The sequence below is a fragment of the Pantherophis guttatus genome, chromosome 7, assembly GCF_059756535.1.
Source record: "Pantherophis guttatus breed Tessera chromosome 7, ASM5975653v1, whole genome shotgun sequence".
In the NCBI taxonomy this organism is placed as follows: Eukaryota; Metazoa; Chordata; class Lepidosauria; order Squamata; family Colubridae; genus Pantherophis; species Pantherophis guttatus.
The window spans coordinates 56,080,771-56,092,949 of NC_142069.1; the positions used below are offsets into that span (position 1 = coordinate 56,080,771).

General features: G+C 38.2%; 1 protein-coding gene across 50 annotated transcripts in view; it reads left to right on the top strand.

Annotated features, from left to right (window-relative positions):
• NRCAM (neuronal cell adhesion molecule) overlaps nucleotides 1–12,179 on the top strand; it is a 363,078-nt gene that overhangs the window by 279,690 nt on the left and 71,209 nt on the right. For 25 of the 50 annotated variants that reach the window (XM_087873218.1, XM_087873226.1, XM_060687082.2 and 22 more), the window contains 9 exons: nucleotides 562–686; nucleotides 3,829–3,858; nucleotides 5,582–5,683; nucleotides 6,180–6,377; nucleotides 6,469–6,539; nucleotides 7,866–8,091; nucleotides 8,993–9,108; nucleotides 10,015–10,219; nucleotides 10,847–10,969. In XM_087873218.1, the coding sequence (XP_087729344.1) occupies nucleotides 562–686; nucleotides 3,829–3,858; nucleotides 5,582–5,683; nucleotides 6,180–6,377; nucleotides 6,469–6,539; nucleotides 7,866–8,091; nucleotides 8,993–9,108; nucleotides 10,015–10,219; nucleotides 10,847–10,969 (1,196 nt within the window). The remainder of the gene's footprint in view (nucleotides 1–561; nucleotides 687–3,828; nucleotides 3,859–5,581; nucleotides 5,684–6,179; nucleotides 6,378–6,468; nucleotides 6,540–7,865; nucleotides 8,092–8,992; nucleotides 9,109–10,014; nucleotides 10,220–10,846; nucleotides 10,970–12,179) is intronic. The other 25 variants (XM_087873236.1, XM_087873250.1, XM_060687084.2 and 22 more) reach the window with 1 other exon arrangement.

The following is a 12,179-nucleotide window of genomic DNA, read 5'->3' on the forward strand; positions in this document are numbered from 1 at the left end:
TCAAAATGATAAAAGCAGCATCATTCCACTAGGATGCAAATTTCACTTATTTCATACACGTGTATGATATGATGACACACATACAAAAGGAGTGGAGCTTGTATTACATTACTCTCTTAATTTCTTTGTTTTGACGCACAACCCCAGCAGATGCCTCTGTTATTTGTCCATAATGCATGTCATTAGTGCTTTGAGCAATGTCTGTGGAATGCGTATTTCAACATACACTTGTGGTGAATTTATTTTGCAATATTTAAACTTCTCATTCTAAATTCATCAGAAAGTTATTAAATGGCCAACAAATCATTGTAATAAATAAAATTATTCACATATTGTTGTTCTGCCATTGTTCTAACTGATCCCATAATTCCACTGTATCTTCTTTCATTTTTTGTAATGGACTCTAGCCGTCCAATTTGGTTTCTCCTTTGGATCCCTTCTTGAACTGCTGTCAAGTAACAAGTACATCTGTATTAAGATGCTATTGTTATTTACTACAACTAATAAATTATGTATTTAGAACTGTTTGCAATGGAATAATTAAATGTATTGTAATTACAGGTTTATTGTAGGTAAATACAGCTTGACCATTATGAATGTCACTGATAAGGATGGTGGAGAATATACTTGCCTAGCTAATACTACATTGGATAGTGTTTCTGCAAATGCTGTACTCACAGTTGTGGGTAAGATATCTCATAATGTAGAATTAAAGCAAAAGCAAATCTGTTATCTTTTTGTGAAAATATTAACTGGTTTTAAGCTATTCTGATATTACAGTTTTGGAATATACTAAAAGTAAGAATATATTTTGATCCTATAAATTCAACCAAAATAATTTTTCAGTTGCTACTATAATGCTATCTTAGGTTTGAACCCAAAGTGTTATAAAAAAACAACCAGACAAGACAGGATGATTTCTTATATACTTGCCTGAAACTATGGTAGCTTTTAGAATATCCATCATTTGGACCTGATCTGAGAAAATATAGTTCTGAGTTTTCTCTGTACAGATTTTCTTTCCATGCCAGAATCTTAATATTTAGGGTTCTGTATGCATTATAATTATCATGTATCTTTGTTTATAATGTGATTTCATAAATTAGCTTCCTGTTTTTCCTATGTCTGATAGGAAAATATTTTAAAATATCTTAATTCCTTGGAATTTATATTTGGTAAGGTAAACATAATTAAATTAATCTTGTTTTAAAACTCCATATCCAATTAGAAAGTATTTTTGTAGAAAGATCTTCTATATAGCATCTGGAGGTTTAATGGAAAAGTACAGTTTTTCAGTAGCAGGGAAGTAATACACAAATACCTAATTGCCTTATATGACAGATTTCAAAAGAGCTTGGAGTGCACATACTGTTATTAAAATGAGAGAAACAAAATATTATTTATTTATTTATTTTTCAGATTTCTATACCGCCCTTCTCCTTTCGGACTCAGGGCGGTGAACAGCCAAGATAAAAACATTTATACACAAAAGTTAAAAATAGATTTAAAATAATTAAATAAATTTGGCCCGTAATTTAAAACTTTTCAATTAAAATCCATATCAAATTTTAAAACCAACCATAAAATCAGGACAGCCCGGCTAACTGAAAAAAAATAGTTTTTAGGGCCCGACGAAAAGTCTGGAGGTTGGATATCACTTGTATCTCGGGGGGTAGATTGTACCAGAGGGTAGGTGCCACCACAGAGAAGGCTCTCCCCCTGGGGGTCGCCAGCTGACATTGTCTGGCCAACGGCACCCTGAAGAGGCCCTCTTTGTGGGAGCGAACTGGCCGGTGGGAGGCAATTGGTGGCAGAAGGCGGTCCCGTAAATACCCCGGCCCTAAGCCATGGAGCACTTTAAAGGTGATCACCAACACCTTGAAGCACACCCGGAAGTCCACTGGAAGCCAATGCAGCTTGCGCAGGAGAGGAGTCACATGGGAGCGCGCCGTCACTCCCATAATCCCCCGCGCGGCCACATTCTGCACCAGTTGGAGCCTCCGGGTGTACCCCAAGGGGAGCCCCATGTAGAGAGCGTTACAATAGTCCAGACGAGAAGTGACGAGTGCTTGAGTGACCGTGCGTAGGGAGTCCCAATCCAGAAAGGGGCGCAACTGGCATATCAGGCGAACCTGATAAAAAGCCCCCCTGGCCACGGCCGTCATATGCTCTTCTAAAGATAGCCGTGCATCCAGGAGGACACCCAAGTTGCGGGCCCTTTCCGTGGGGGCCAATGATTCGCCCCCAATAACCAGCGATGGTGCCAGCTGGCTATACTGGGATGTCGGCAGCCACAGCCACTCGGTCTTGGAAGGGTTGAGTCGAAGCCTGTTTCTCCCCATCCAGACCCGCACGGCCTCCAGGCACTGGGACATCACTTCCAAGGCATCGTTGGGATGGTCTGGGGTGGAGATGTACAGCTGAGTATCATCAGCGTACTGATGGAACTCCACCCCAAAACCACGGATGATCTCACCCAGCGGCTTCACATAAATGTTGAACAGGAGGGGTGAGAGGACCGACCCTTGTGGCACCCCACAAACAAGGCGCCTTGGGGTCGACCGCTGCCCCCCTGTCAACACAGATTCCGACCGGTCGGAGAGATAGGAGGAGAACCACCGCAAAACGGTGCCCCCCACTCCCAGTCCCTCCAGCCGGCGCAACATGATACCATGATCGATGGTATCAAAAGCCGCTGAGAGATCTAACAGTACCAGGATAGAGGAGTAACCCCTATCCCGAGCCCTCCAGAGATCATCCACCAACGCGACCAATGCCGTTTCCGTGCTGTACCCAGGTCTGAAGCCGGACTATTAGTATGCTCTAAAGAAATATTTGTTATGGTTCAGTATTTGTCAATTGTTGGATTATCCTGAAGGAGATTAAAATATTCAGAATTTACCAAATTTGCCAATATTTTCATTAATAACTGGTTGAAGTTAAGGCAATGCTTATCAAATTGTAGATTTACATAGTAGAAAAGCTAATTCCAGTAATGTTAATGGGGAATAAAGCCTTTTAACAGTGAAAACATTTCAATGCTGGGACCAGTACCCAAAGATATTGAACTCTACTTCCTTGCCAGTGTTTGGATGAATGCTAGACAGACTTCTGTCGAGAATGCTTAGAGTTCCTGCAGTGTGCAGGCAATTGGCTTACATAGCCTAAATCTGTGATGGTGAACCTATGGCACGGGTACCCAAAGTGGCACGCAGAGCCATGTCGCCTGGCATGCACGGTGTTGCCCATTCCTCTTCCGGGTTTCTGGCACACATGCACATGCAATGATCAGCTGGCCTTTGGGTGTGCTGCAGTGCCGGAAACCAGAAGAGCTGGTCTTCCATTTTCCGGCGTGAGCATGTGTGCTGGCCAGCTGATCGTCGCATGCACATGCGCGGCAATAACTGGAAGGCTTACTGGCCGGCTCGCATGCGCACACTGGAAACCGGAAGTACCTTATCCGGCGTGTGCATGCCCCCTGGGCAGCTTCTCTTCCTGGTCGCTGCCCTGACAAGTGCAAGTGTGCGCGCGAAGTGCTCCCTTTTCAGCACTTGGTGCCACATGTGCATGCTTCCTTCGCCATCACTGACTTAAATGAACCCTTTCAATATGATGAGCCTATAGTCTGACAATTGTCTGCAGGGCTATTCAGGACTCAGATAAAAGAGGCTTTTGTTGTTGTTTTCATTCAGTGCGTATTATGCACATTTTTGCAAATAAAATAATAACATTTTATAACATAGAAAGTCATATTAATAATAAATAATGTTGTTTTATTCTGACTACTAACACAAGTTTTATAGTTTATATTAATATCCTTTTTTTCAGCTCCTCCAACAGTTCCACCTATTGTTTACGGTAAACTAATAATAAGTCTTGCTTGGATTATATACCAAACCTTCCTAAACTTTCTGCTTTTTTCAGACTTTCTCTTTTTATTTTTGTTTGGTTATATATTTATGTTAAATCTGATGAGAATCATATTACTATTTTTATTTATGACTGAAATGCTAAACTGTTTCATTATTATAATTAAATCAAACTAGTCTTCAGTATAAATTTCTCACATAATTGCCTGAACGAGTTATTAAAACCTGTGTAACATTCAGCTGCTTTTTATCATTTGTTAAGCATAGTTTAATATTATTTTTAAAAATGACTTCCAATTTCACTGTGACATAATCTTCAGCATATATAAACCTTTTTATGGGCTGTTAGTAGTTTATTGCTACTGAATGTAAGATTTTAAAAATGGATATTTTTTCTGCCCAAAATTAAGTCTACATATGGTGCTATATTAAATGTACTAAGCTATGCCAAACCTGGATTCCTCATTGCCCTCTTTATTCTTTAAGATTTGTACACTTAATATATATTCTTCTTGCAACTATTTCCTCCTAATTAAGAAACAAAAGTTTTATTATAAATTCATTAAGCATTTTAGTCATGGACACATAATTCTTGAGCAAGATTTTACCAGTTTAGAATTAGTTTGGGGTAATTTTTGTTATAGGTGCCATATGTCAGTTTGACTGTGGGATATGATAGGAAAACAATTTTTCACCTTATCGGTTGCTGATATATTCTCCATAACTATCAGAGTATACATTTTTATAAAGACACCAGGGCTTGAATTTAATTTTAGGGCATCTGTCTTTTAAAGTATTATTTAATTAATTAATCTTTAGTTTCCCATGTTTGGAAGGTAATTATGAGTGGCAGTATTTTCTTTCTAAATTTCTAAGACATTCTTATTCAACCATTTTTATACTTAAATAACATTTACAGTAACTGGAACATCTATCCTTTATTTTCTTTACAATTTCGTTTACAACATTCATATATACATACATTATATATATTTAAAAATCTAACAAGGAATTCATGACTTTAAAAACTTATTGTCTTTCCTGGACCTGAATTGTACGATAGGTTGTCACTATTTATCAGAATTAGATAGGGCAAAGAATGTAAATAATATTTCCCCTTTTCTGTTGGGTCTTAAAGACTCATTGGCAGTGCTGACACAGCCTTAGACCTGTTTCTTCTCTAAAAAACCACCATGTTTATATTGTATTGGATTTCCTGGCTCCTTCACACTTTAAGCAAAAAGCAATTTCTGACTGTGAAAGAGTTAAAAAAAAAGCCTGTTTCTCATTAAGTTAAAAACATCAAGTCTGTGTGAGCCTAGATAAGTACATGCCAATATAGAGGCTCCAATAAAGATATAATTCTGAAACAGTTTTTTTGTAGTTATTGAATGTATTTTTATTTTCTTTTAGTGTAAAGAAATGTTTGTTTTACACAAAATAGTGCTATAATGATCATTATCACAACTCATAAACTGAAACTGCTGGTGAACCATGACAAAAATGTTGTCATATTGTTACTTTGTAATACAAAACAAATGTTGTTACAAGAATTTATGTAATAATCTGCCTTTGTTCTGCGTTGTTTCCCAGCAAAGCCAGTTGTTCATTTTCATTGCAATTGCATGCCAGTGGTTACACAATCATATTGTAAACAAGCTTGTTCAGAATTTTTCCTAGAATATAAAACAGTTGTTTAATTCCCTTTTCAGATCATCCTGATCCACCTTATGATTTGGAATTAACAGATCATTTAGAAAGAAGTGCTCAACTCACTTGGATACCGGGCAATGAAAACAATAGCCCCATTACAAGTATGATTGTTCTATTTATTTGGGAAATCATTTAGCATTCTATTTTGCAATAAACAGCATTTATTTGATTGTTTTCATTTAAATGACTGTGTTAAAATAGGCTTCTGTAAAGTGCCTCTGCATAAACACTGAACTGTGGTGCAAAATAGTAATGTAAATGACCTGTTTTTTATTACTTATTAATATAAACTACCTATTCAGTAGCAGTATCCTCTATTTTTCTGTATCAAAATACATGAGATGTTACTTCTTTGATTCAGTTTTCCACTTAACGTTGTTCAGAAATATTGTGCCATGCTTTTATTATAATACATGTCAAGTTCCAATCCTGCAAAGTCTGATTGCTTTCAAGTAAAATTTGACCTTCAGAATCTTCAATTTTCAAGCATTTACAACGCTCTTGATATAATAACACTCTTCTCAAAAAATATGTATTTGGCTAATCATATGAGAAGAAAATAAGGCTTTATAAAGCAAAATTTAACTTTATTTACAGGGTATATTATTGAATATGAAGATGCTTTGCGTGAACCAGGAATATGGAATTACCAAATGGAAGTCCCTAGTGTGTTTACAACTGTAAAGTTAAAGTTATCACCATATGTGAATTATTCATTTCGTGTAATAGCTCTCAATGAAATTGGAAGGAGCCAACCAAGTGAATCTTCTGAAAAGTACTTTACAAAACCTGCAAGTAAATAAACATCTCTATCTACTTAGTATATAAATAACATTCAACTATAGTGGTCTATATTTTACTTAAATATAAAAAATTAAATTTTTAGAACCAGATGACAATCCTATTAATGTTCACGGGATTGGAACGGAACCTAATAATTTGGTGATCACTTGGAAGGTAAGCTTTTTGAAAAAATAAAATACTGAAGACAGTATGACTAGTATTCACTTTTCCCAAATGTGTAGCAAAAAGCTCAGAAAAACAGCAAAACATTTTTAAAGATTGACTTGCTGTTGTATTAAAAAAAAAACCCATTGAAATGCCATTAATATCATTCAACCTGTGCTACTTGAATTATCTGATGACACTGCTATATAATTTGCTATAAAGCAAAGTAGTATACAGTTAGGACCAAATATGGGACTTGAAATTAGTGTGGTTCCATAACTAATTTCAAGTGATAATGCTAAAACAAAGGACCAACTTTATTGTTGGCACCCATGAGTAAGTTACAGCTTATATGATGTACCGTACTTTTCAGAGTAGAAGATGCACTTTTCCCGTCCCTAAACGAGAGTGGAAATGTTGGTGTCTTATACACCAAATACAACCATATTTGGTCTCCCAAAGCCCTGCCCTGCTTGTCCCGTTTTTCTGCGAAAAATGGGCCCATTTTTCGCAGAAACAGGGCACACAGAGGCTTTGGAATTCCTGCAGAGTGCTCCTGTGGGCTGGGGAGGGCCAAAACACCCCCATTTTTGCAAAAAACAGGACCGTTTTTCACAAAAATGGGGTGCACAGAGGGTTTGGGAGGCCTGCAGAGTGCTCCTGGGGTCTGGGGAGGGCAAAAATGCCCCCATTTTTGCAAAAAACGGGCCCACTTTTTGCAAAAACACGGTGTACAGAAGGTTTGGGAGGCCTGCAGAGTGCTCCTGGGGGTCGGGGAGGGCAAACCCTTTTTTTTTTCTTGCTTACGTCTTCGAAATCTTGGTGCATCTTATACACTGGTGTGTCTTATAGTCCGAAAAATACGGTATATAAGCAATAGATGCATAAGCAATATGATTTCTTGTCATTCCACAATGCAACTGTATCAGAAATAGATTGTTCAGTTAGGGTACTTCTATTTTCATTATGCGACCCATGAAGTACAAGATTATAGAAGGAAGTGATTTTTTAGTTTGTCATTTTCCCTCTCTTCTTTTTTAGTCCTTTCCAGTCCCATTTCTTTTAATAGCATATTTTTTAGACTGGATGACAGAGGGGATTTTGCCTACTGTTGCCACCTGTGAGCACCACTTGAGATTTTATTTTAGAACAAGGAAAAGAGTCATTAAATTAGTAGGAATCCTTAACCTGTATGCCACACGTGAATATGAAAAAAATTCTGGTTAAATCACCACTTTCTAGCAATCATTAGAACAAAACCATTAACCTTATATTATCTTCATCCTCTTTTATATGGCTAATTAAAAATCATACCTTTGTTATTTTTCATTTTAGCCTTTAACGGATTTTCAGTCCAATGGTCCAGGTCTTCACTACAAAGTCAGTTGGCAGCAGAATGATGGTGAAGATGAATGGACATCTGTTACAGTTGCAAATGTATCTAAATATATTGTAGCTGATACACCAACTTTTGTTCCATATGAGATAAAAGTACAAGCATTAAATGACTTAGGACCTGCACCTGATCCTTTAACAATAATTGGACATTCTGGAGAAGACTGTAAGTTTCTTACTTTTTAGTATAATTTTTGCTTTAGCTGACTTTTCTGAGTATCGTGGTACAAATATAGAATTCAAAATTAATTTTCTACATTTATGAAATTCAAAGTATGGTGTTTCCTCGAAAATACGACCTACCCCCAAAACAAGCCCTAGCCCGATTTTCATGCCTGCATATAATAAGCCCTACCACAAAAATAAGGCCTAGTTAAGCCCCACCCACCATCTGGTTGTACGAGGTAGGGCGAGGCACAAGTGTAAAAATCAATCTAGGTTGGGGGGTGGAGCTGCCCCACATGCCTCGCACCCACTTACCTTAGGATCACCACAGCCAAACCTCCAATGCCCCAACATCTGTTGCACTGCTGCCCAACTTCTTCTGCAGCCACTGGGGCTGCTTATGGCCAGGCGCCGCAAGTCTCATTGTGCCGGTGGAGTCGCTCTCGTCAGGATGCCGTGAGGCTTATTGCACCAGTGGAGCCACTCAGGGCAGGAGTGGCTCCACTGGCATCCCAAGCCTGACAGCATCCTGCTGCGAGTGACTCCACTGGCGCAATGAGCTGCACAGCATTCTGCACGACAAGACCAGCAGCAGCAGCAGGGCCAGCAGGCAGGGTAGGGCAGAGGCCGGGGCATGCTGAGAGTTTGGTTCATTGCGGCTGCAGGCAAGTAGATGGAACAGAGGGTGGGGCCAGGGGTAGCGGCACTTCTACTCCCATCAGCCCCCACATTCGCCGCCTCCTGCATGTCAAAAAAGTGAGACCTCCCCGCAAATAAGCCCGAGTGCTTATTTCGGGGCCCAAAAGAAAATAAGACTGGGTCTTATTTTCGGGAAAACATGGTGCCTTATAAACACATGCAAGTGGTTCTAAACTTGGATTTGTTGCATTTGTCCTTGTCAGTGCCAATGATTGCTCCAGGCAATTTACAAGTACAAGTTGTAAACAGTACGATAGTGAAAGTGCAGTGGGATCCAGTTCCATTGAAGTTTGTCCGGGGTCATCTTCAGGGATACAAAGTAAGTTAACCATAGATATTTCTTAAACAGCATTTAGTATAAAAATATCCACAAATGTATTTGAGTGTGAGTTTTCCTTATTTGTTTATTTTACTTCTTGAGATCCTAGACCAGAGTAACTACTATTTTGTGTTTCTTGGTCTATAAGAATGGCTATTTGATGTTTGTCAGAAACAGTTTTTAGTCTAACTACTGTTATTATTTACACTTAAGTGTTCCTTGTAACATGTGTAACATACTTTTTTTATTCTGTCATACCAGTATTTAGTCTTGGGTTGAATGCAGTGGTGGCATTCAGCCAGTTTGTACCACTTCGGGAGAACCGGTTGTTAACTTTCTGAACAGTTTGGCAAACTGGTTGTTGGAAGAAATCATTAGGGCAGAGAACCGGTTGTTAAATTACTTGAATCCCACCACTGGTTGAATGTGTATATACAAAATCAGTAAAACTTATATCATGTTTATGTATTTAAATTATACTAGCCATTTTCTAAAGAATCCTATAATAATCTATCTCTAATTGTTCACAACTGTATGAAATAGACTATGCTAAGAACTATCTAAATCAGAGTCAGATAATAACTTCCATATCTTAGTACAGATTTGAAGGCAGTTTATCTGCTTCAAATACTGATAGTCTAATGTGCTAATATATTACATATGTTAAGGATTTGATATGCCTTTGCACTGATAATTTAAACTCACTCAACTGGATAGTCATCGCTAGAGAAGAAATCAATGGATTTCCTTTAACTAAGTTATTTTAAATGCTTTTTAAAAAAATATTATTGTTTATTATTTAGCACACTAAATTGCTTGTCTCAAAATTCATTTGGGCTGTATAATATAATGCAGTCTGAGAACATCATAAATTAACGTTTAAAATATCCATGCACATATATTTAGATTTACTATTGGAAAGTCAAATATTTATCTGGAAAAATTAAGCAACATGTGGAAAAAAGGATGTTGACTTTCAGTGGAAATAGAACGCATGGAATGGTGCCGGGACTAGAGCCTTTTAGTTCTTATAAACTGAATGTAAGAGTGTTTAATGGGAAAGGAGAAGGACCAGCAAGCCAAGATGAAACATTTAAGACTCCAGAAGGAGGTACGTAATTTAATAACTCAGATATTTATGTTTCACGTTGTGAGTTAAGTATTACCAGGCCATTTTCATTATTATTAAATGATTATTTAAAATAATAAATGTTTCTGATTTTTAACATACTTATTTGGAAGACAATGAAACATAAGCAAATATAGATAAAATTAATCTATGGGAAAGTGGTATGTAAGTTTTTACAGATAACAGCTACATTATTGAAGTTGTACTGGGGCAGCATATGAGTAGTGCTAAGGCATATTAGACAAAGAGTATATTCATGTCTGTCACATGTAATATCTGATGTACTAAGGAATGGAAATATGAAGGGAGAAATTAACAGTAAAGTTAGTCATATAACAAATAAAGCATTATTAGTTGATTTTGACAGCATAACAACATATCTGCAGAATTCAGGCACATATTAGCAGTAATGAGTAACTTTCCAAAGAGTTCCAGAAACTGCATCCTAATTTTAGAAAATCCACATGTAACCTTGGTATTGTATTAAATAAAATGTGATGATAATTTAAAAGGAACATTTAAAATATTTTATATAATATTTGAGTTTTATTAAAATTAACTTTATGTTGTGATGTGTGTGTGTGGTGTTTGTGTGTGTGTGTTTTAAAGTTCCCAGTGCACCCTCTTTTTTAAAGATTACCAATCAAAATCTGGACTCTCTTACTTTGGAATGGGGACCACCTTCTCATCCAAATGGAGTTCTGCTGGGATACACATTAAAGTTTCAACCAAGTAAGTAAAACTTTAACAAAAAATGAATCCACCAAGCGTATCTTTATTGAATAATTAATATTTTATTTATTTTATTTATTTATTTGTTAAGCATATATAAGATAACAGGTAAAAGTATAAACATAATTTGAATACATGAAAAGAGTAAGAGTAAAAAGGAATATTAGGACAGGGACGGTAGGACACTATGCCCCTTACAGACCTCTTAGGAATGGGGTGAGGTCAACAGTAGACAGTTTAAGTGTCACGTGTAAATGCCTCACCCACACAAGCAGGTAAACATGGCTTAGGACTGCAAGGGTTAATCTACACAATCCATACATCCACCTCCTCCCTAGACCACTCCTTACCTCAGACTCCGCCTCCCAGGTACTTAAGGTTGCTCCATGCTGCTCCAAATGTTTTTGCTGATGATTGCTGTAATGAGAAGATCAATGTTAATAAAAGGCTACCTGATTAAATATTAATGAGTCTATGTCTGTTATTGGGTCCGATCCTTGAGATTAGTAACAAAATGGTAGCAGAGGATGGTTTAATGACCCAATAATGAGAAGATATGCCAGAAGGACAATCACATCCGAAGAAAAGAAGAAGCCAAACACCTGAGCACAAACCAAAAGGATGGCGGCATAGTTGTCCCCTCATGGCAACCTCCCAGTGGGAACACCAGAGAGATCTGATGCCAAGGCCGGCCCCGAATCCACAACGATGGACAACAGAAAGGGGACCGGAGACCAGATCAGCCAAGAAACTGACGCACAAGGAAACAACAAACTCCGACTTGACATACTGAGACTGCTGAGATTGCCTACGGCCAATGAGGACCTCATCGCGAACCTCCAGAGCCTGATCCAGGACCATGGAGCAGCAAGAGGAGACCACGATCAGGTTCTGACCTGATGACCACGGCTCGGTAAGAAACTCACCCCCAGCTGAAACCCTAACCAACAACGAAGAACCCGATCTCGCGCCAAATTTTGAATGGCAGCCATCTTTGTCTGAGCAGCCCGCCAAGATGGCTGACCACCGACCAATCGAAGGCCGAGATTCAAAATGGCCAGCGTGAAAAGCATGCACCCCCCAAACCAGCGAGGAAGACAAGCCCTATGAGGATGAGGGATCTGACGCGGGCCACGAAACGTCCCCAACCGAGCAGCAGATCGAACAGGCCATAAGGACCCTCACCGCCGCCTTCAGCTCAGATCTAAAA